This window comes from Osmerus eperlanus, chromosome 2 (assembly GCF_963692335.1).
Source record: "Osmerus eperlanus chromosome 2, fOsmEpe2.1, whole genome shotgun sequence".
Lineage (NCBI taxonomy): Eukaryota > Metazoa > Chordata > Actinopteri > Osmeriformes > Osmeridae > Osmerus > Osmerus eperlanus.
In genome coordinates, this window is record NC_085019.1 from 4926951 (window position 1) to 4951043 (window position 24093).

The 24093-nt window shown below is 46.3% G+C and overlaps 1 protein-coding gene across 1 annotated transcript in view; it reads left to right on the plus strand.

Moving 5' to 3' along the window:
• Positions 1-21341, plus strand: part of rnf213a (ring finger protein 213a) — a 29357-nt gene extending 8016 nt beyond the window's left edge. The window contains exons 15-67 of the mRNA XM_062447835.1: positions 105-203; positions 292-414; positions 530-722; positions 821-994; positions 1088-1240; positions 1351-1967; positions 2049-2208; positions 2318-2535; positions 2616-2753; positions 3002-3166; positions 3293-4571; positions 4666-4847; positions 4941-5096; positions 5177-8785; positions 8868-8992; positions 9097-9210; positions 9354-9478; positions 9560-9682; positions 9813-9877; positions 9967-10120; positions 10216-10357; positions 10539-10730; positions 10881-11011; positions 11135-11292; positions 11412-11612; positions 11830-12017; positions 12324-12444; positions 12550-12650; positions 12841-13023; positions 13133-13299; positions 13383-13482; positions 13568-13682; positions 13859-14069; positions 14245-14444; positions 14623-14745; positions 14879-14989; positions 15097-15339; positions 15702-15777; positions 15871-15905; positions 16075-16178; positions 16300-16456; positions 16582-16756; positions 16980-17074; positions 17213-17464; positions 17550-17682; positions 17785-17868; positions 17970-18150; positions 18286-18487; positions 18633-18710; positions 18871-19068; positions 19384-19473; positions 19714-19892; positions 20180-21341. Of these exons, the coding sequence (XP_062303819.1) occupies positions 105-203; positions 292-414; positions 530-722; positions 821-994; positions 1088-1240; positions 1351-1967; positions 2049-2208; positions 2318-2535; positions 2616-2753; positions 3002-3166; positions 3293-4571; positions 4666-4847; positions 4941-5096; positions 5177-8785; positions 8868-8992; positions 9097-9210; positions 9354-9478; positions 9560-9682; positions 9813-9877; positions 9967-10120; positions 10216-10357; positions 10539-10730; positions 10881-11011; positions 11135-11292; positions 11412-11612; positions 11830-12017; positions 12324-12444; positions 12550-12650; positions 12841-13023; positions 13133-13299; positions 13383-13482; positions 13568-13682; positions 13859-14069; positions 14245-14444; positions 14623-14745; positions 14879-14989; positions 15097-15339; positions 15702-15777; positions 15871-15905; positions 16075-16178; positions 16300-16456; positions 16582-16756; positions 16980-17074; positions 17213-17464; positions 17550-17682; positions 17785-17868; positions 17970-18150; positions 18286-18487; positions 18633-18710; positions 18871-19068; positions 19384-19473; positions 19714-19892; positions 20180-20333 (12852 nt within the window). The 3' untranslated portion in view covers positions 20334-21341. The remainder of the gene's footprint in view (positions 1-104; positions 204-291; positions 415-529; positions 723-820; positions 995-1087; positions 1241-1350; positions 1968-2048; positions 2209-2317; positions 2536-2615; positions 2754-3001; positions 3167-3292; positions 4572-4665; positions 4848-4940; positions 5097-5176; positions 8786-8867; positions 8993-9096; positions 9211-9353; positions 9479-9559; positions 9683-9812; positions 9878-9966; positions 10121-10215; positions 10358-10538; positions 10731-10880; positions 11012-11134; positions 11293-11411; positions 11613-11829; positions 12018-12323; positions 12445-12549; positions 12651-12840; positions 13024-13132; positions 13300-13382; positions 13483-13567; positions 13683-13858; positions 14070-14244; positions 14445-14622; positions 14746-14878; positions 14990-15096; positions 15340-15701; positions 15778-15870; positions 15906-16074; positions 16179-16299; positions 16457-16581; positions 16757-16979; positions 17075-17212; positions 17465-17549; positions 17683-17784; positions 17869-17969; positions 18151-18285; positions 18488-18632; positions 18711-18870; positions 19069-19383; positions 19474-19713; positions 19893-20179) is intronic.
• The last annotated feature ends 2752 nt before the right edge of the window (positions 21342-24093 follow it).

Sequence of the window (24093 nt, forward strand, 5' to 3'; positions counted from 1 at the left end):
TTCTCAGGACAATACGGTTTCATAGAGTCACAATAGTAAAAAGTTTCAATACAATGAAGAAATGCCATATCTGTGCATTTTTTGTCTTTTTTTTTTCATCATAGATGTGGAACAACATCCTCTCTCTAAACTTCAAGAATGAGGATTTCACAAATGAATGGAAACAAACCTTCACAAAGGATTTAGAGGGTAAACTTCAGCAGGTATGAATTTGGTTTACAAACTCGAATAAGCATATTGTATCCCAGTTCTTCATCAAATATCTAACTAAAACATCTGAACACGTTTTAGGAGTCCCATCTGGATCAAATTGAGGTTTACTGCTCAAAGATCGAAGAGATGAATGAATCTTACCCACATGTAGCTAGGAGTATTGAGAAGTGTGCCCTTGAAGCTGTCACTACATTGTGTCAGGTATGGGAATTTGAATAAACCTAAAACATTTGACCCATGTTTCCTCAATCACATTGGAATGTGAGTAGTAAAGATGTTATTTTGTGTGGATATGGTTTCTTCAATAATTATACAGAGTAAGTCTGAAGGCAAGCTGTTTGAGAGGATAAACTTCATGAAATGGAACTATAAATTTGGAAAACTCATCTCTGCCATAATCGAGAAATCTTGGCCAAAAGATAGCCGTGGGCGTTACCAGGAAGAAGAGGAGGTGGTCCTTCGACACCTCTTGTCCTGGACTGCTGCCAAGAACATCTTCCAGCTACATGGTAAATGCATAAGATCAATTGACTCGGACTGTAGTAGCTTTATCACTCCCTTCAATCAGGGGCAGTTTCCCCCACTAAATGACATGCTGTTTTTTTAGGTGCTGATGAAAAGCTTGTAGAGCATCTTTCTGACCTGGCCAGGGAGAGAATTTCAGTAGCAATTTCCTTCTTCACGGCCATCTCCAAACAGCTGATTCAAGGAAACATCAAGATGAACCTGCTGAACTACATTCTGGAGAAGAAGGATACTTTTACAGAGCTCCTAAAAATAGGTATGTCTACCTGTTGGGTCCTTATTCAATTGTCATCCATGTTAATACTGATATGACCATGAAATGGCTGTAATAATACATTTCTTTCTGCAGACTGTCTCTCTGAGAATGAGCGTTACAAAGATGGCACCCCTGTGAAGAGGCTGCTGCAGTGGAGACAGGAGGAGGTTAAAGCTGTGTATCATGCGAAGGAGCTCGTGAAAATCCTGCTGTCAATGAGCCGCAAACTTGAGGAACACATCACGGGTGAGCGAAGGGAAAGTTAAGAAATTAATGAACCTTTACAGTTTCAAAGAATTTCTTGGTCTCTCATGACATTTTTCCTAGTTAGTTAAAATGTTAAATCTGTGTTGCAGTCGATTTAGATGAGTTGGAAGAAAGGCAAAGCACCAACATTGAATTGATGACCTTGGACCAGTTTATGGAAGTTCATTCATTTGAACAGCTGTCCTCGCCAGTGGCTGGTGTGGTCACATACTTTGACCTTGATGAAACCATAAAAGAGATGGCAGAGGTTCTTCTTACTTTTGAAAAAAGCTTCATATTCAAAATGTGCTGGGTGGAGGAGGCTAGATTATATGCTAGTGGAAATGCAAATGGTGAACTTGAAGAAGCTGGAGTGGTTGACATTATGGCGACACCAGATATGATATACGACAACTTTTTTCGGCCTTGTTTTGCCAAGTATGAAGAGATTTACAAATGTCTGAAGAATGGATCTCTTAGGCTTGGGGAGGTCGATGCCCTCTTTAAAGCCTACAAAGGAAAGTATGAGGGGCTAGCAGAAGAGCTGGAAATCATGTGCAAAATCGACAAGTCCAGTGACAAACAGTGGATCCAGAGAAGAGCCCAGCAGATCGAGCAGTACCATGAGCTTCACCTTGCTGTCACGTCAGCTCATGTCATTATGGTGGTCCAGGAGACCCTTGGCCTTCAAGGCGACTTCCAGGTTCTACAGACTTTGTTAGAAGTTGTAAGTACCTTCTGCCCGTTCAATGATTTTCATAATGCATTTATTGTGCTCCTCATCCTAATGATGTTCAACTGTTCTCAGACACACGCTGACTTCAAGAATGAACATCTGGATCGTATCGACAATGACCTGATGCAGGCTAAAATGGTTCTGGTGGATATCACAGAACCTCGCAGACTGTGTCTTCAGGAGCTTGGTCTCCGGAGAAACTTTGTCAACTGGGTGAAAGATGCCCTTGAAGGTAAAGCAATTACATTTATTTAACATGGGTAATCATGTGAATACAGGATGGAGTTGATATTTTCAGTTGAATGCATTTTTAAAACACTCCATACCTTCCGTCATTCCAGATATCAATGAGCTGAAAGTGTTTGTCGACTTGGCCTCCATCTCTGCTGGAGAGAATGACCTAGATGTGGACCGTGTCGCCTGCTTCCATGACGCTGTCCTTGGATACTCCTCAATGCTCTATGAACTGAAGCCTGACTCTGGCTTCGTAGCCCTCAAAGAGATGCTGAAGAAGCTTTGGAGGGCATTGGAGAATGACACCCACCTCCCTAAGAAGCTGGTGAGATTAATGTTTCAAATGGGGGAAACGGTTTTGAATTAGGTGCGTACGAAACTGACTTGCCATTGATCTTTTTCCAGCAAGACACTGCTCGCCACCTTGAGTGGTTGAAGACTGTTAAGGACAGCCATGGGTCTGTAGAGTTGTCCTCTCTCTCTTTAGCATCATCCATCAACAACAAGGGTATCTATGTCATCAGTGCACAGAATGTAAAAAAGGTAAACAGCTTGACTATTAACAGAATGCTCTTTCCAAACCATAAAAATTTTTTGTCCCTCCACTAGAATGGTTCGACTTTGAGATGAGGTTCTGTGTTTATCTAATCAGCTAGCTATAAGGCAACAGCGGATGTACTGATTGTGATTGACACAGCTGATGTACTGATTGTGATTGACATAAGCAAAATAAACTACATGTTATTGAGAATGCGATTTCACAGCTTTTTTGTTTGATTGATCAAATCTAGTTGAGCATGGACACAGCTGTGAAGCTGCTGATCCCAGAGGACCACGACGAGGACAGGGAAATGCGTTCCTACTCTTTGGAGGACCTGAGGGAGCTGCAGAACAAACTGATGCTCATGTCTGGGAAGGGAGACCAGGGTCAGTGTGAGGTAGAGCAATTTGCAGAGGTATGTTGAGCATCTCATTCTGCTTTGAATATTGTATGTATCATTTGTCTGTAATGACTGTAAATTGATTTTAGTCATTGACAGCCAATAGTAATAACAATTGCACCTTCTGCATTCTACTTTTAGGTCTTTGCTAGTGTTCAAAGATTAGCCGTGGCATTCATTGCTCTATATACAGCTGGAAATCCCCTGTTCAGATACTGGGAGGCCCACATCAACTGCAACTCAGGCATCGACGAATCAGGGATTGTCATGGACTTCCATTTGGGCAGTGTTGTCAGTTTCATTATGGTGGAGGGAAGAATGGTGGAGCAACTGCCTGAATTGTGCAAGAAAATGGAGACTTGTTTGAAATACTGGGAAGACTTCATAGATAAACAGAGATCTGATCATTACTACCTTAATTACTACACGGCTGAGCAGATTGTCTACCTGTGCAGTAAGCTCACTCAGGAAAAAGTGACTGGCTTGGATGACCAAGTTATCATGATGCTGTCCTTTGTGAAACCCAACTGCAATGCCTCAGATCTAAGGCATGTTTGGCATGAACTCCAGTATGAAATCCTCACCAAACCAACTGAGCAAAATAAGGACATTGACTTTCAAACCTTTGTTGATGTCTCTTGTGGTGCAGAGCAAATACCTGAGTTGATAGAAGAGCTAGATCTCCCCGATAATTTGGCAAGTCTTGTTGAACAAGCTAGTGGCACACAGAAGCTGAATTTGATGTGGAATGCTTACATGAAAGACATGAAGAACTTCCTCCCCGACACTCTGGATGTCAGAAGTCTAGGAAGACTTCTGGAAATATTGGCCAACAAAGAAGATGAGACCGAGGATGACACTGAAGAAAAGAAGGAAAGCATCCTCTTTAGACAGATGCCACATGGCCTTGCCACAGGGAGCCCAAACCTCATTGTTTGTCCGCACGAAGATGTCTTGACATCTTGCATATCCATTTACATGAGAAGTGAACAGGAGCCATTGCCGACTTACGACGAGGTCCTGTTGTGCAGCTCATCTACACCTTTTGACCAGGTGGAACTTTTTCTCAGGCGCTGCCTCACTGCTGGTTACCGAGGAGACAAGATCCACACCATGCTGTATGGGGATCAGCTGACTTACGACGTGAGCTCCAAAGTTGAGAACTTCTTCCAGCGAATACAGGGGCAAAGCAGGAAGGACTACAGGCTTGTGTTGATCTGCAGTTCAGACGGAGAGGATGCCTACCTTCCCTCAGCCTTCAGCAAACACAGACTGCACATGGTACCTCAGGAGCCCTTGGCTAGGATTCAGAAGTACCTCAACAGACACTACACTGTCCCAGCAGATGAATGCAGTGCTGCTGCCGTGTTCAAAGATAGACTGTGTGTTGGAGTTGTGTCATCTGAAAGAGCTGGGGTTGGTGAGTGGTATTCCTTTGGTTATTTGGTCATTTCTTATTAAGGTATGAGTTGTCTTTAAAATCATTGGTTTGTTTACCTATTTTTGTAATGAAGGTAAATCACTTTACATCAAGAGGATGTACGAGAAACTGAAGGCCAGCACAAAGATGTCTTCACTGCTGAAATGTATCCGCTTGATTGACCCAAGGGTTGATGAAAATATCCTTGTCCACTCTCTGCTCAACACACCACAGAAAGCAGAACTGATCATCTTCCATTTTGATGTCACAACATCGGTAAATACAAAGCACAAATGTGATATTCATTTTTTTTAAATACATTCCATGGTATTCCATATATGTTAATTGTTGATGATGAATATTCAACAGGTGCAGAAGGGCCTCAATCAGTTTCTGTTTAAACTGCTGGTGCTACGTTATTTAATGGATTCTGAGGGACGAATGTGGAAATGCAGCAGTCAGCAGCTTTATGCAATTGAGATCCTAAGGTCAACTGTAAAGTTGCCTAGAAATATCTCAAGAAAGGTATGTTTTTTTAAAGACTTTGTTGAAGGCATTTACATGTTTTGATGATTGAGGACTTCATCTTTGCCCTGTTTTCACAGAGTCAGAGTGCAAACACCACATTCCTGGATGTTTTCCCAAACATAATGTGCCGCCCTCCGAAAGAGGTTTTGGAGATGGAAATGAAAATGCAAGAAGAGACTTGCACTGTGAAGCCAGAGGACCCTCTAATGGATCATCAAGAGTTCAGAAGCGAAGCCTTTCAGAGGCCATACCAGTATCTGACGCGATTCCATAATCACGTGGATCTCAATGCCTACATGTATGGAGGAGTTGAGGGGTCGCATGGAGAATGCCTGCAAATGCTCCTCATGCACTGTGGCATCATGGATCCATCTTGGGCTGAGTTGAGGAACTTTGCGTGGTTCCTAAACCTCCAGCTAAGAGACTGTGAGACGTCTGTTTTCTGTGATGCCTCTTTCACAGGCGACACTCTTCAGGGATTCAAGACCTTTGTGGTGGACTTCATGATTCTAATGGCCAAAGACTTTGCCACTCCATCACTCAGCATTTCAGACCAGAGTCCTGGGAGGCAGCAGATTGACCTCACTGGGGTGACCGATGAAGACTTGGCCCCCTTCCGGATTAGGAAGAGATGGGAGTCAGAGCCACACCCATACATCTTCTTTAATGACGACCATGTTTCCATGACCTTTATTGGTTTCCACCTTCAACCTAATGACCAGAACTTTGTTGATGCCATTGATCCATCTACGAGACAGGTAATCAAAAAAAACATCATGACAAAGGAGCTGTACGAAGGCCTAAAGCTACAGAGAGTCCCTTTCAACATGGACTTTGATCAACTGCCCAGAGGAGAGAAAATTGAACGCATCTGCAATGTTCTGGGAATCCAGTGGCCTCTTGATCCTGATGAAACATATGAGCTCACCACCGACAACATCTTGAAGATGCTGGCAATCCACATGCGGTTCAGGTGTGGCATTCCTGTCATAATCATGGGAGAGACCGGATGTGGAAAGACAAGGCTCATAAAATTCCTCTGTGAACTGCGAAGGTCTGGAGTGGCCACTGACAACTTGAAACTGGTCAAAGTGCATGGAGGAACAAGTTCCGACATGATCTACACCAAAGTCAGAGAGGCAGAAGCCATTGCATCTATCAACCTAGAACACTACAACTTTGATTCTGTTCTTTTCTTTGATGAGGCCAACACCACAGAAGCCATCAGCAGTATTAAGGAGGTCCTCTGTGACAAAACTGTTGAAGGAGAACATTTGAATGCCAACTCCGGCTTGCAAATCGTTGCTGCATGCAACCCCTACAGGAAGCACACAGATGAAATGATTCAGAGGTTGGAATCAGCTGGCCTTGGATATAGAGTTCGAGCTGAAGAGACAGATGAAAAGCTGGGGTCCATTCCGCTCCGCCAGTTGGTGTACAGAGTACAGTCGCTACCGCCAAGCATGATCCCCCTGGTGTGGGACTTTGGTCAGCTCAACGATCAAACTGAAAAGATGTACATCCAACAAATTGTCCAGAGGGTGGTTGCAACCAACATGGTTGATGCAGACTACATTACACTGATAACAGATGTCCTGTCTGCCTCACAGAAATACATGCGGACAAGGAAAGACGAATGCAGCTTTGTAAGCCTGAGGGATGTGGAACGTTGCATGCAAGCTTTTGTGTGGTTCTACAAAAGCCATGAGATGCTACTTGCAGAGCTTCAGAAGTTTGTGAAGAACCAAAGCACAGAGAGGGGTGAGAAGAATCCAAAGGGCCTGCATGAGAGGGACCCAGTCTTGTGGTCTCTTGTGATGGCAGTGGGAGTCTGCTATCATGCCTGCTTGGAATACAAAGAGAAATACCGAAAAAGAATCTGCAAGTGTCTTCCAGAAGCTTACACCCCAGTGAAAGTAATGCAGGAAATTTCCCTCATGCAGGATCTCCTTCTGAGTGGAGTCCCCTTGGGGGAAACCATTGCAAGAAACAACGCTCTTAAGGAGAATGTCTTCATGATGGTGATCTGCATTGAGCTGAGAATCCCCCTCTTCTTGGTAGGAAAACCTGGAAGCTCAAAATCTCTGTCTAAAACCTTGGTTGCTGATGCCATGCAAGGCCAAGCGTCCCACTCAGAACTCTACAAAAGACTGAAACAGATTCACTTGGTGTCTTTCCAGTGCAGCCCCCACTCCACACCAGAAGGCATCATAAATACGTTCAAGCAATGCGGACGTTTCCAGGAGGGAAAGAATCTGAGAGAGTACATTTCTGTGGTGGTGCTGGATGAAATTGGCCTGGCTGAGGATTCACCCAAAATGCCACTGAAAACCCTCCACCCTCTGTTAGAAGAAGGATGCATCGATGATGAGCCCCTACCGCACAAAAAGGTTGGATTCATCGGTATATCTAACTGGGCATTGGACCCTGCCAAGATGAACAGAGGAATCTTTGTGTCCCGCGGTGACCCCGATGAGAAGGAGCTGATCGAGAGTGCTAAAGGCATATGCTCGTCCGACACAATGATCCTTGAAAAGGTCCGAGATTTCTTTCAGCCCTTTGCTAGAGCCTACCTAACCATCTGCCGTAAACAGGGCAAAGGCTTCTTTGGCTTGCGTGACTACTATAGCTTGATCAAGATGGTTTTTGCCATCACCAAGGCTACAGAGCAGACTCCAAGTGCGGAGAAGATTGTGGAGGCTGTGCTGAGGAACTTCAGTGGCAGAGATGATGTGGATGCTGTCACAGTGTTCTCCAACAGGCTGCAGATCAAACCAAATCTGGAGAGCATTAGTGCTATTGAGCTGGTGAGGGAAAACATCAGAGCGATTGGCCAGGAGGAAGAATGCCGCTATTTGCTGGTTCTGACAAAAAACTATGCAGCTCTACAGATCCTTCAGCAGACCTTTTTCTCAGAGACCTGCCAGCCTGAGATCATCTTTGGCTCCAGCTTCCCCAAGGACCAGGAGTACACCCAGATTTGCAGAAACATCAATCGAGTAAAGATCTGCATGGAAACCGGTCGAACCATTGTGCTCCTGAACTTGCAGAATCTTTATGAAAGCCTCTACGATGCTCTGAACCAATACTATGTCTGCCTGGGAGGACAGAAGTATGTGGATTTGGGCTTGGGAACCCATCGTGTGAAATGTAGAGTGCACAAAGACTTCAGGCTCATTGTCATTGAAGAAAAAGAAGTGGTCTACAGGCAATTCCCAATCCCGCTCATCAACAGGCTGGAGAAACATTACCTGGACATTAACACTGTCCTCAAGAGTGAGCAAAAGAGAATTGTTGAAGAACTGGAGAAATGGGTGGGACAGTTTGTTGCCCTTCACAATCAACACAGCATGGCACCACAGGCCCACAAGTATCAGCCTCCTGATGTCTTCATAGGCTACCATTCTGACACATGTGCTTCCGTGGTCCTCCAAGTCACAGAGAGAGAGAAGGGAGAGATGGACGACTCAGATCCCCAAAGAAAAGTGCTGGATGAGGCTAAACTCATCATGCTCAACTGTGCCACCCCTGACTCTGTTGTGCGGCTAGACTGTACAAGTCTCTCCAAGGTGGAAATCGAAGGTTTGGCCAGAGTCTACTTTGAGGAGCAGAAGCATAGTTCTCTGGCTGACTTCATGGTCTCCCACACACAACAGGACGACCAGTGTCTTTCCTCTTTCACAGAGGTAAATTGTTCTTGTCTATATACAGAATTCTAGTATTATTTAATTAGCATCGTCACTCATTAATCTTGATTGACTTTCTTAGGTGACAACATTCTCCCGACTTCTGACAACATGTGACATTGGACCATTGGAGGAGATGGTGCAGAGTGTAGAACTGCTCTCTCTACAGCAATTTGACACAGAATATTCCTTCCTCAAAAAGATCAGGTTTGTTTATTGAAAACAGGTGTGATGTATGAGTATTGAATGATTTTAATAATAAAAAATATTGTACAGTTAGGGTCAAATCAAAAATAAACTTCTCTCCTTAGGCATTTTCTCACAAGAGAAACCAAAAGAAAGAATGCAACGAGCAACAAGATCCTTATCATTCAGTCTGACTTTGTGGAAGCATCCCACGGCGCAAATCTGATTGCATCTGCAAAGTAAGTCAAGTCCAAATATTTTGACTTGTGAGTCAGAGGTAAATGAGTTACGGCCCTGCTGTTATGCGTTTTACCATGGTCCTTTGTCTTCTGCTCCTGCTCTCAGGTTTGTGTGTTAAGAGTATTTCTGTTTGTTTTTTAAGATATTCGGCCATTAACGAAATCAACAAGTCAAGACGTGAGGAGATGGATGGGAAGGTTTTCATTTACTTTATCACCAAACTGCCGAGGATGGAAGGAGGGACTTGTTATGTTGGATTTCATGGAGGTAAGGTCATTTGGAGATAGACTTTTGAGTAACTTTTTAACAATTTAGGATGAAATATTCAAAAACATTTTTCCCCTAAAGGTCCATGGAGGTCAGTCCATATAGATGACCTGAGAAGATCAAAAGACATTGTGTCAGACATCAAAGCCTTGCGCAATCTGACAATAAGCCAACTCTTTGAGGAAAAGCAAGATCAAACTGAACGTAAATATACAGATAACATTCAAAAACAGAATAGAGTTGTTCTTGTATCTGTTTTCAATAGATTATGAAATGTAGTACACACATATATAAAATAATTGACAACGACCAATAACTTTGTGTGTTTGCGTAGCTATGGAGGTTGATGACATGTACTCTGAGACAGAGCAACATGAGACGGAACAGGGGGACCAGTCTGTGAGTTCAGTTAAAAAAAGTTAATCGCCATTTGTCATTGTTGTGTCGAGGCTGCTGCTTATTTTCCTTTTCTTTATGACATGCCACAGGGCTGGGAGAGTTTTGTAGACACAACAGCACTGGTGCGTAGCTGTGTCCAGAGTGCGGTGGGCATGCTCAGAGACCAAGTAGAGGGTGGCAGCCGCAGCACCAGACGAGTTGAGATCCTGCTGACTCTTCTGTCCGACAACGAAGAAATAAGAGGTGTGCAAACCGTGACCTGTTTTCTACTCATTCTCTTGATACGATCTTGTCGCACTGCTAAAACATAATTTCTTTCAAATGTTTCATGTCTGAAGGAGAATTCTTGAGAACTGTGAAAAGACGCCTTCATTCTCTGCTGGTCACCTACGATAGCAGTACCCTCTCTTCAAATAAAAACAACTGGGTCATCAAGGAGGCGTCCAACATTGATGCTTTGCAAGAGGGAGGCACCTTCAGGTAACAAAACAATTGTCTGTTATATTTTAGGTCTCGGTGCTTGTAATAAGTTAAAAAGCAATTAGGCCGTAGTAAGGTAGTAAGTCTTAACACATTTTCATGTTGATAAGCATCCTTAAAAGGCATATATTACCTATTAAGGAATACTAAACTCAACATACAATACCACTAACCCTAACAGACACACCCTGTGGAAGCGTGTCCAAGCTGTGGTCGTACCCTTTCTGGCTCAGCTGATCTCTGTCGTCGACCGCGACCAAAACCTGGACATCCTTCTGGACACCAACTCTAGTGAGCCTGTCAAGAAGCTGTGGTTGGACATCTTTGGGAATGAAAAACTACTGGATGTCCCCTATGCAAGAGTGGACCACAAGTAAGTAACAACTGCGGTGTAACACTTTTAATTCATCATTGCAAGTCGAATAAATAGTGCACTATTTTGCACTATTTATTTTCCAGTCTAGATGCAGGTTATATCCTTGTTTTAATGATCATTCTCTAAAAATGCCTTTCCTTCTCACAGCGCTGAGTCCCATACTATCCTGGTCCAGAACTACATTTCTCCAGATAAGAACGTCAGCTGCAGCATGCCTTTCAGCTGGAGGATCAAGGACTACCTGGATGAACTCTGGGTTCATGCTCTTCATCGTGAAGGTAACTGCATGCAACTACTGTACCGTACCTATATTTATCAAATAAATAAGTTGCTGCTCTGTGCCAGTCTCTTGTTTGAGTGCACTGAGGGGGAATGAAATACCATTTCCTATCACCTGACAGGCCACACTCAAAGTCAGTTTGAGGAGTTCTTTGGGAAGACTCCACTGGGCAGATGCATCTTGAAAGCAGAGAAGGAGATGCAGGCAGAGTTTTTCCATAGATACCTGCAGGATTTCATCTCCATGACAATGAACCTTGCCTCTGAGGATGATCTACAGGTTGGATCATTCACTCTTAAAATGTTTATGATTTTCACTTTGGTGGATCTTGTTGATTTTCTTGTTTTCTATTGTATTGAGTGTTTGTGTTCATGCTCTCAAACCGTCTAATCCCCCAGCTCCTCTGTGGTGCCCTGAATTGCTGTGTTAACGAGATGCGAGTCCATTCTGAAAATGAAGTGCTATCACTACCTTGGGTCCATGCGGCCTACCACAAATTTAAGAACCGTTTGCAAAACCTCTCCAGGATGATCCACATTGAGCCCCAGGTGCCCGCTGCTCTCCAGGGTAACATCCACGCCAGGGAGGGCGCCGAGCTGGTAAGACAATACCCTGGTTTACGATTGTCATGAAAACCTCACGTTCAATTAATTGGGGAACACCACAAATGGTCATGCAAAAAACAGAGGCAGAGACCCATTGTTGCCCACAGCATGGCTTGTTAACAGCTCTTACTCGTTGTGAGCTTGAATGGGTTCTACCTAATATCATTTCAGCTCAAACACTATCTCCCCCCTTTCGGCCCACCCCTCTAAGGTCCTGGATGTGTACGCAGCATTGGCCTCCGTGGAGGTCCTGGAGCCCCAGGCTCTGGACACAGACCCCCAGAGACGGGCCTGGCTCAGGCAGGTCAAGAGGCTGCAGGTCCCCATAGAGCTGGTCTGCTCCGAGGAGAGTGTGAGGCATTATGGAGAGAGGAGCAAGACCATGGCTTGCAGGGTCCAGTAAGTTCCATGTAGATCTAATGAAATGGGTGGTTCTTACCATGCATCATCATACTAGGTGTGCAGTACTGTAAATCCAACCTGATTCTGAGCTGTACGACCAGGGCACACAACAAGGTCACAGAGCTACAATCAATCCATTCGATTGTATTCTAAATGCAACGTTTCTTAGATCAGCACTCTTAGAAATAAAACTATCACAGACTATAGCAGTGTGTTAAGTTTTGCGTATATTGACATCATTGGTATAATTGACGTCACTATATGGTACGTCCATGTGAGCTGACTTTGTGTGGTACCTTCTAGAACTGGGTGGAACCGCATCTTCTCCCTGTCTTTGTTCGTGGAGCACATGTTGCTGGGCATCGAGGGAGAGGAGGTGAAACTGAAAACACTAGTCTTGGAGCACATGCGAGGACTTGGCAAAGTAAGTGTAGTTCATCATCGTCATGAGTCTTGTTCAACCCCCTAGCCATGACAGGGACAAGGACGTATTGTCTACAAGTGCATTCTTTCTGTTAACCCTGTCAAGGTACTGGAAAAGAGTTCTGACCTAAAAATTCAGAAGCCGTTTGAAGATGTGATCGGTATATTGAAGGCCTGCAAAGATGGAGCAGTGGAATGTTTCTTCAGGTGTGGATGGTTTTTCTATGTGCTGCTGTGTTTTTTAAGTGTACGCTCAAAAAAACATTATCATTTCCAATTAGATACATTGCTATCAACAAGGCAATGACAAGACAAAGATTTGCTAGAATATTTCAACTTAAATCCAAGTTTCAAATCCAAGACAATAATAGGTGGATGCCCTCTTTTGTCCAATCAGGTTTGGCCTCCAGCCATGCCCAGTGTGTTTGGGCGACCCTCAGGACCCCCTCAGTCTGCCCTGCAAACACATCTACTGCTTGGGCTGCATCAAACAGTGGCTGATCCCAGGCCAAATGTACTGTCCTCTGTGTATGGACGCTGTTCCCGAAGATCTCTCCTTCCAACCCTCAGAGGACATACGGTATGGAAATACTCACCTGCCCACCTCAAAAGAAAAACCATTTAAAACAATGAAATTATGATTTTTCCTTTTTTTTATTTTTATGGATTGATGGTATTTTTATTTGCAGTCAACTCATCAACCAGAACGCCCAGTTCAGGAAACGGTGCAATGCCTTCTTCATAGACATTGTCTCTACCGTGTGCTTCAAGGACAACACCCCCCCCTGCCAGAAAATTATTCACCACCTTCTGTCATTCCTCATGGTGGAGGTCCAAGCTGTACCCATCATCAGAAGTATGTTGGAACAGCTCTTCATGTTTGTTTGGGTGTATGTATGAGTCTGTGGTATTCTGATGATGTGTTTTTTTCCTGGTTAGGCAAGCAGATTCTGACCAAGGCGCTTTCTCCCTTTGATGACTCTGTGGATAAAAACCCAGTGGTGCGGTCTGTAGTGCTCAAACTTCTGCTCAAGTACAGGTAAGGAGCAAATGGTTGCTTTTCACGTTCAGGATTTTTTGTAAATCGTAGGCCACACTTGGTAATTCAATGGATTTTCTTCAAGCTTTGATGACATCAAAGGCTACCTGCAACATCACCTGACTGCAGTGGAGCAATCCAACATCTTGGAGGAGTCAGACAAAACAAATCTCTACTCCCTTTACATAAACTGCTTGGAGGTATGTCTAAATAACCAGAGCATTGCCCGTACCTCATACAAGAATGATTGTTAAAACATTTTTTATTGAATTTAAATTAATCAACAATGTGACACAAATTAAAAGTGTTGCTGCCAAAAAGTTTCTAAATTGTGAGTTCCAGAGTGATTGCAGTTGCTTCCTGTGGTTGTTTCCAGGACTCGATGTTTGAGAGGACGCAGTGGCACACAGTGGCAGAGCAGCAGGCGTGTCTGAGGGAGGAGAGAGCCTTCCTGGGGGACTTCCTGCAGTCGCACGCTGCCTCGGGGGCCCAGGGCGCCACCGTGGAGTACCTGCAGCAGATAGCCAGGACGCGCTTGTGTCTGGATCTGGCTGCGAGCCTGCTGGTGGACTCCCTGGATGTCACAGGTACCTCGTCATCTGGTATTTGGGATCATATGTCGAGTATCCCGTAGCGATGACAGCCTGACAGCGATTCCATCCACTTGGAACAGTCTGGTTAGACGGTTTTTGAACAATATATTTCTTGTTTAATATTCATTGCTGTTGTCATGTTGCTCGGCCCTCTCTCTCCCTCGCCTAGAAGAATCCCAGCGCGGACCCCGGAATGGTTCTGCTGCGTTCCTGGCCAGTGTGATGGAGCTGTGTGAACACAGCAGGAACGACTGGTACAGGGTCTACCTGATCCGCAAGATCTGCAGCCAGCATGGAGTTGAGTTTGTCCAGAAGCTCCAGAAAGAGGCCAGCATCCGCTGGCTGTTCCCCGAAGAAGTTCTTCAGCAGGTAACTCCTGGCTATATTCTTGTCTATGGCATTCTTGAAATGAATACTGGATCTTCTCATTTGATTCGCTACAGTATAGGCATGCACTCTGATTATAGCTTATTCTGGTTCTGTATTTGTTGGGCATACATTGAGCTGTAGCACCGTGTGTGGATTCCCTCTGTTCTCCACCTGTCAGAGTCAAGATGACAGCCTCATAGATCAGTACCTCGTGTGTGGAGAGGATTACAAGGCAGTTCGAGATGCTGTCGCCAAGGTCATGATGGAGGGCAAAGCGAAGCGATTGGATGCGGCTTGCGAGGTCATTCTGTTCTGTTTAACCTCAAAACTGACACACCATTACTTGCCGAATAATCCGAGTACATACTAGTGTAGGCTACATTGTTAAAAGAAAAGACTTGCTCATAAGAGTGTGTGTGGTTGTGTGTGTGTAGGGTTGTGCGTGTCCGCCACACAGAAGGACAGTTTACCTTTTTCTGGCTCTGTTCAGAGAAGTCACCTCTCTCTACAGGGCAGCTAACCCCACCTTCCACCCCAAACCTCAGGTCAGTCTCTCCACATCAAATCCTCATAACATAAACCGAATTGGAAGACTTGTCTTTACAACACGTGACCAAGTATGAGTGACTCTTTCTGTCCTCACTTCTCCTAGCAATGTGAGGCACTGGTAGCTTTCATTGAGACCTCTAAAGTCCTGGCCACCCCACAAGTGAAGGCTTTTGCCCGGGCTCTGGTGGGCAACCAGCTGGGGGCCATGGGAGTCCGACAGGGGGCCTCCACAGCAGAGAGTGTGGTGGTGGAGCTCACCGTCCACCTGGCTGCTGTCTTGCTCTGTGGGAACCCGGGCGTGATGACGCCCCTTCAGCAGCTGGCACTGGTGCCCGCCAACATGCAGGTGGGCACACTGTCCCCTCAAGCCTGTCTCGCTCGGTGTCGTCTGTCTCCTTCAGGAATGCTGTGTTGGTTAGAGCTGTTGCATTGTAGCACCTGGATTTTTCTCGGGGCACGTTTGAAAGTGGGGAAGATGGTGTGCTGTATAATCTTGCGAGTAACAAAAAAGAATTTAGTTCCGGTGCATATTTGAATGGTTTTCCCCCCCAGCATCCACCAACTTTAATAAAGAAAATAAAAGAAAAAATATTACATGTGATGCTAGTGATGCACCGAAATGAAAATTCTGGTATTTTTGGGAATTCAGACATTTCAAAGCATCCCATTAATCAACACATTCATTAAGAAGTAATGGTGTTTCCACAGAGAGCCTTCTTACCCACAATGCCAGAGGACATGCTAGCAGTAGCTCGCCAGGCCATGGGACCATTGCAGTGGTACTGTGAGTACTGACTTAGGCAACTGCATATCAGAGGACATTCAAAAGATCCGATCAAACAGCCTTTGTCATAATCATAATCCTTATCTTCCACAGTGTGTCCAAATGGTCACCCTTGTACCATTGGAGAGGTATGTAGCATGAGGCTAATTGAAGCACAGTGACACATTTGCTTTGTGTCAATTTAACAACAATGTCTTTTTCTTCTTTTTTTTGTATGCTTTCTGTATCTACTTTTTAACTTTTAATTCATGAAACATGTAAAAGACTTTTATTCAGCCAACCCCATCATTTATACAGTGTGGCCAACCTATGGAGAGAAGCAAGTGTCTGGACTGTGGAGCGGTGATTGGAGGAGACGACCACAGACCGGTCCAAGGCTTCAATGTTGTAACTGAGAACCAGTGAGTACGGTCCCTCTCACTAACATCCATGTGCCTGAATCCGTGTGGTTCCAGGTTCATAATTCCGTTCAATATGGTCTCGTCCTGGTTAGTGAGGAAGTGTTTGGGTGTGTCTCCTCAGGGGTGACCGCACCCAGACTGGCCACGTGCTGGGAGACCCCAGACGCAGGGCCCAGCCTGACATGATGGACACCAAGAACATGTCCCCCGTGCCCTTCAACCTGGTCCGCCTGCTCACCCACATGGCCATGCTACTGGGCTCCACCAATCACCGTCAGGTAAACACACACACAGGTACAGGTGTAACTACAATGCTAGTCCGATGAGCATTTGACTAATTGGACTCTAAACGTCACTCTTCCCCCCCCCCCCCCCCCCCTGTCTTTCTCTCTTTGGACTCCAGTCCATTGCTGCCCTCATCAAGCCTCCAGTGGCAGACCCAGAGATGTTCCTCATGGCCCACCTGCAGAAGGACGTGGAGCAGCTCACCAGGTCCCTGGGGAAAGGAGCCGACGACACGGTCAGCACCGTCCACCTGGTGATCAGCAGCCTGCTGGAGCCACCTCGGCCTGGACAGTGTAAGAGGCCCTCACCCCTGCTTTTCCTCTCTGCTACTCCAAACTCCATCTTTCCCCCTGTGTGTGACACTAGTCACTGTTTCAAGGTCATTTCATGATCACCACTGACCTTTTGTTCTCGACAGACAAATTGGCGCGAAGTGTAATGAAAGAGCTTTTGATGGACTTTATCTGTGTCCTCGTCTTGAGTTCAGTTGAAGACTGTGAGGTGTTTGCGTTCCAGGGCCTGTTCAGTACGATGACTTGCTCTCCACCAAAGACGCCAGAAACGCCTGGGAGACCACTGTCGGCAATGACGTCATCGCTCCTAAGCTCAAGGTAAGATTCACAATTCCTGAAACATCGCAACATGTTTTTGGTGGGAAAAAATTGTTCAAAAAAGTCGTTCCAATGTCTGTACTCTCCCTTCTTTGGTCTCCTTCTCATTATCCTCCTCTACCTCCTCCACGTCTCCAGGACCTGGACAGACACCTCAACAAGGTCAACGGCTTCATCCGGACTGACACTCGGGTCTCCTCCAACCCCATCATGAATCTGGTGTTTGGGGACCCTGCCCTGTTCATGTCCTCGCTGCCCCAGGCCTCCCTCATCCACGGTTCTGCCGTGTGGAGCTGCAGGGAGAGGGTGTCCCTGCTCAGCCTCGGCCACATCGTGGAGCAGAACGACGGCAAGGACGCCCTCCCTGTCCTCTGGAGGTTCCTGCAGAAGGTACGGGACAGGAAAAGACACTCTGGTAAAAGTGATTGAGCTTGTGTTCAGTGGGTGATGAGTGTCTTCCCGGCTGTGGCTGTAGGAGGCAGAGGTGCGTCTGGTGCGCTTCCTGCCTGACCTGCTGGGCCTGCAGAGGGACCTGGTGAAGAGGCTGCAGAACATCTCAGACCTGCCCTGCAACACCATTGGCGAGTTCCTCAACAACCAGAAAGCAGGTACTAGAGCGCCGGGTTCAGATACCAGAGCAAAGACGGGGGGGGGGGGGGGGGGGGGGGTGTCTACAACATGGATTAACAAATGGGTTATTTTGATCGTAGCCACTCTGAAATCCTGGTATGAGAAACGCATCAAAATCTTCCTGACAACTTGGAATCAGCTCAGGGTGTCTCTGGAAACGAACGGTAAGATAACAAACCAACCAAAACACCACGCTCGTGTGGCTCAATCCCACCTCTCAGTCTTGGCCACACGGATTATACCAGAGTCTGTGTTTTGGGTACAGGTGAGATTAAGATCCCTGCTGAGTTCTGCCAAGAGGACCTGGACCTGAACAGCGACTTTCAAGTGCTGTTGCCACGGCGTCAGGGTCCGGGCCTGTGCTCCACAGCGTTGGTCAGCTACCTCATCGCTCTGCACAACGACATGGTCTACTGTGTGGACAAACACACCGGGGAGCAGACCAGGTATGGGCGCTGTCAGGCCACTTTGGTTTCTTGACCTTCTTTACATTCACGAAGACCCTCGAGGGAGAACGTATCTCCAGTACAGTCTTACAGCCGCCCCCAAACACATGCCTCTCCCTCCTCTCTCTCCTCCAGCTACACTGTGAGCCCGGCAGACCTGACAGACCTCCACGTGGTCCGCTATGAGCTGGAGAGAGACCTGCTGGCCCTGGTCCTGTCCAACTGCCAGTACAGCATGGAGCGAGGCCAGGAGACCCTGCATGAGTACGACCTGCCCAAGATCCAGCAGCAGATCCTCACGCGCTTCCTGCAGGGCAAACCCCGCATCACCCTCAATGTGAGCGCGTGCATGCCGTACTGGGCAAACACGCATGCGTGCCCGCTTCCAGTTCACACACACGCACGGATGGGAACACGCGTCTGAGTTTTTGTCACTGTTAGCCATCTTCTATGTTTTTTTTCCCCCCATGTCTTCAAAACAGGGCATTCCCACACTGGTGAACAGACATGACCGCAATTATGAGAATATCCTCAAGGATGTGAAAGAAAAAGTCGGACAAGTGAGTTTGCGTTGCTTGTACGTTTGATGTACACGGTTGTATAGCATGTGTGCCCTGTCTGTGTGTGTGTGTGTGTGTGTGTGTGTGTGTGTGTGTGTGTGTAAGAGACACGTGTGTGTGACCTGTGTGTTACTGGTCACACCCCTCCCCTCTCCTCTAGGAGTCACTGGCAGCCCTGGCCCTGTCAGGCCTGGCGGGGGAGCTGCAGTCCTACAGCGAGGTGTGTGAGGCCCTGGCCACGGTGGAGGTGGCCCTGGGCTTCCTGGCCATGACCGGGGGAGAGGCCTCCATGCAGCTGGACTGCTACCTGACGGATGTGCTGCAGATGGGAGACCAGACGGACCCACACATCCTCAAGGTTAGAGGCCTCTCTCTCTTTGTGTGTCTCTCTCTCTCTCTTTCTCTGTGTCTCTCTCTTTCTCTCTCTGTGTGTCTCTCTCTCTCTCTCTCTCTCTCTCTCTCTCTCTCTCTCTCTCTCTCTCTCTCTCTCTCTCTCTCTCTCTCTCTCTCTCTCTCTCTCTCTCTCTCTAGCTTGAGCACACAGCTACCCGTGTGCCTCCTCCTCTACCATGGTGAAGGCCAGCTCTGTTTTTGGAACACTAACTGGTTGTTGACGTGAGACCTCTCCATTCGTTTTGTCCCCTCCTCTCCCGTTGTGTCCTGTCCTCCCCAGACCCTGAGCAGGTGCAGTCTGAAGCACTGTGTCGCCCTGTGGCAGCTCCTCACATCCCTCAAGTCAGAGAACATGCTGCGTCTCAAGAGGGTAAGACCCTCTCGCCGCAGCACTGCTCAGCAGCCCTGAGACTCAGGCCCGTATACGAATACGGTCGGATACCTGGGTGCGCGTGATTGGTCCGACCCAACAAAGAAAGGGGCCGTTCATTGCATCCTTCACGGAGTTGGGATTCAGCACCCTTTGTACTCGGAGCGCACACGCAAGTCACCACGAGTGTTCGTTAACACGTGCCCTTGTCTCCCCTGCCCCCCCCACCCCCCCTTCCAGGACCCGTTTGTGGGCTTGTCGGAGGAGTACAGGACAGCGCTGGGAGAGGAGGAGCGTCGGGCACTGACGGGCTTCTTCTCCAAGGGCTGCGCTGACCCCTTCCTGCTGGAGATGCACGAGTTCCTGCTGCTGGTTCTCAGGGACCCCCAGGCCCCAGACACCTACAGAGCCGACTGGGGGTGAGAGGCTACACACCAGCTACAGTAGCAGGCCTAACATACCACAGGGTGATAGAGTGGACAGCCGTGGATCTTGATAGTGTACCGAAGCCATCTCCTGAAATGTCCCTGTTTTAACCCCAATGCCGTGTTTTTCAGTTTGGAGTATAGTAGATTGGAAACGTTTACTTTCGTTTTAAGAATTGGAATATCAATGTGGAGCTTAGACCTGTGCATGGAGCTAACATGTAGACTGATTCTTCCCCCCCCCCCTCCTTCTCTCCCCCCCCCCCCCCCCCCCCCCCCAGTCTGAAAGACACGCTGGTCTCCTACATAGAGCGTAAAGACCTGGACGTCCCACCCGAGGTGGAGGAGTTCTTCCCTGGGGAGATCCTCTTGTCCCATTACCTGGAGGTCTGGAAGCTGACTGTGGTCTTCAAGCAGGAGCGTAGCCAGAGATAGATCCAAACCAAGCACTTCTGCTCTGCCCTAACTGCCCTGTTAGACTGAGTTTACCTACAACAGCAATGTTAGTTGGCTTATTTTTCCACTGTGGCTCTTACTGTGTTTGTTGCTCGGGTAAATCTCAAAATGTGAGTTACATGATACTTAAATGATAAATAAGTGTTAAAGAAGCAATCAGATTAAATGCCTTTGACTTGGCTGTTGTATGTGAACCTTTCTCTCTTGGCTGGAAGTTTACAATCTTGTGTATTATTTGTAAACCACTTTGTACCTGTATAATTAGGGGTATGCTGTCTGTTTTACACAGCATAACCCATGCAAGCAATGCAATTTGTGTTGAAAAGCACTCCTATTTAGCTTCAAAGTGCCAAAACGGAAAACAAATGTGTGCAATAACGTACATAAACTTATTACTCATGTCTGATGAGTAACTGACTTTTATTGATCAACAATGTACCTTAATCAAAAACCATAGCCGGTAAAATATATCTTTTTTCATTTTTTCTTTCAGCTAATTGTTTTGTTGAAATGTTCTAATTTGCACTTCTTTTAATGTGAATCTATGAGGTTGAGTTGTAAGAGTTTAAGAGAGAAGGAAGATGTTTGATTCTAATATAGTTAAATTATGTGTTTAACTCAGGTACACATCTGTGTAAATGAATAATGCATCAGGTCTGATGAAGAAAAAGAAACCACTTAGCAAACCAATCAAATACTCCATGTACTATGGCAGTGTATGTCTTCAGCCACCTCCATAACAAAGTTTCTTTGTGATAGATGTTTCTTTCTGCCACTGACGGTTACCTCAACCCATATTGTTGTGTCACAGTACACCTCTGTCACAATACATGTGACACTGCGTTCTGCCTCTGCTCTCTGAAGCCTTAGGGAATAATCAAACTCATTATGTGACTCGTTTGATTTAATGTAGGACCATGTCTTTCTGTACTCAATTGTTCAAAAGAGCATCATTCTGCTGTGACAAAATAAATGTTTTGCCTACTTTTTTGTCTGTTTGCTACTTTTTTGTTTTGTTTGAAGTTGATATACAAGCTATTTTCCGACAAGCAACGAAGTTTACACTATTGTATGCTAGTCATCTTGGTGGGTAGGTGTCATCTGTCTGCTTTACCCATCACCTGACCTTGGCCAGCCAATGGGATCCCACCTTACATCCTACTCAGAGGCCAGAGACACGATACTAGTTAGACAGGAAATGGTTACCTGACCCCTTGACCCTGCTCTGTTGGGAGGGCAATGTGTTTCTGATCAGCGTGATGGACATGATCAGGCCTGAGAGCTGAGACACGGGTTGGGGACGCCTTCTTAACTTAATTTCCTCTTTACCAAAGCAACTTTCAGCATTACAGTGTTTATGAAAGACCTTTGCAGAACTTAACCACGACCACCGTGTGGGCTGGCTTCTAGTCTGGAGGACATCTCACGAGTTTAGGTGATTTCCTGCAATAAAGCAATGAATTCAGATGTATATTCTTCCCCATAAAATATCTTGACACATGCATTAGAAGCATAATGCTGGGTTTATTACACCACTGTCACAGAACAGAAGAGGGCCCCTGGGCCTCTAACTAGGCTAGCTGTCGGTCAGACCTTTAAAGTGACCATTTCATATTACAGGAGAGTATTCCAGACTATCCTACGTATGATCCGGTTTGAACTTACTGCTGTGCTGTGACGGGATGTCTTGTCTATAGGCAAGTTCTGTCTGTCTGAGGGGGGGACACCTGACCCCTGCGGGGCCTCGCCCCTACTGACCCCAGTCTGCCTCGTGTTCATTAACAAGGCCTGTTGTGGGGAAACGATCAACACGACCACAATGGGGGTGCGAGGCGTGATTTACGGTGCCCAGGCAAGGGGGTAGGGGACAAGCCTCAGTGAGCAAGCTCAATCACGCTCCATTCCACTGTTCTGAGCTTTCTGAGCCTACATGCTGGCAGCACAAAGGATGGGACACAAAGGGGACAAATGAGCCACTGCCCCAGCATTGTCTCTGTCCTTTTGACGAGGAGAAATTTGGGACATCGAGCACATCCAAGTTCATGGATTGGGGACGATTGGTGTCGGGTGATCGGTGGATGAAGATGCCCCCGGAGGGTGACCAGGCTGGAGCTGTCCACCAGGCAGGGCATGCAGGCAGGGTATCACCCTGGGAAAACTACCACCACATGACCTCTGACCTATGACAAAGGGAGATCTTTGGAGAAGCAGCTGCCTTTCTGGGAGGGTACTCTCCTCATACAAACTGTCAGAGCAGATATTCTGATGGCAGTGTCTCTGTTGTACAGCAAAGTGAGTGTGACCACTAGATGGCACTAGCTGCCTTCTCCGAGCATTAGGCTTGAGGGTTTCAGCTTGTTCAATGACGTGGGAGGACTGTTGGAGAGAAAGAGAAACAGCACACATCCTGAATAGAATTAGAGATTTCACCCATAATCTAAAAGAGCTGTGATGACTGTGTCTGTTATTATTAATGTATACACTTATGGTTGGCGACCGCTCAAGACTAAGCCTATGTCTGACCACTTTTTGCACTGCCATCTTTCAGGATGAAAAAAAAAAGGTGCTTGTTATTTCACGGGGTCAACACAAACTCAGCAGGGTTTGGTTCATGCAAGGTCACAAGCCTGAGCCAGTGTGTTCATGTCTGTGGGAGGTTGCCCTTGAATAAGGGCTACCACCACCACCACCATCCTGGTTTCTATTGCAATGCGCTGCCCTCTGGACTTCCTCCGCTGCAGGAGCCAGGGAAAACAAAGACCGGCTCGCCCGTCAACTGTCAGCGTTCCCTCATTCAGGGCAAGCTTCCGACTTAACCCTTTGATACCCCCATCAGATATTCATCAGGTTTGCACCTTGGGGATCCGATGTCCTCTGGCGGGGCTGACGCCAGACTGGCGCTCCCTGCCAAAAGGGGAACCTAGATGTTAATGATTGCGCTATGAAATCAGTAGCCTGGAATACCCCAGAGATCCGCAAAAACACACCAACATCGGCTACTGTATCTCCTATGGGGAATTACATGCGCTTTACTGCTAGGTTGGGTAAATGTTTTCTTTAAATTAGCCCTCCAGGGTGCTGCTGTTATTGCATTATTATCAAATTAGTGTTTTTTAATTACTACGTCATCAGAACTGTATGTGGTGGTGGGTCGGGGTGGGGTGAGAGCTGGGACTTTGGCCCAGTTTCTCTAGTTGCCCAGTCTGCTCTGTCAAAAACTTCATCATACAGTAATATAACACATCTGTGAATTATATTAGCTAATTGTATGCATTTCTCCCCATACTCAACACATAGGTTGCTGTCCAAGCACAAGGAAGAAATTAAGAGTTCAGCTGCCATGTTGTTCAATTTTTTATGTGAAGAGAAAATACAATTACAAGTTAAGTGGGAACATACCACAAGGGATTATGGGAGGCACTGTGTTTTTACGTTGGAAAATGAATGTTTTTCACCACACAAATCAAGGAAGAAATATGATTAGATTTCCCCATGGGAACTGTAATGATTGCTTTCGAAAATAATAATTTCGATCAAAGAGAGTCAAAACACTATCAAACATTTCTGAAGTTGTGTGGTTTACCCATAAAGTGCAGACACAGCACATATATTCTGGAATATAAAAACGCATAATTCAACGTTTTAACATTACAGTGAAAACTAAGATGACAAAGCCATGCTCCCCTCATTAAGATGAGTAGGACGTTTGAAACTCTGCAGTTGCTTGACTTGACCTTTT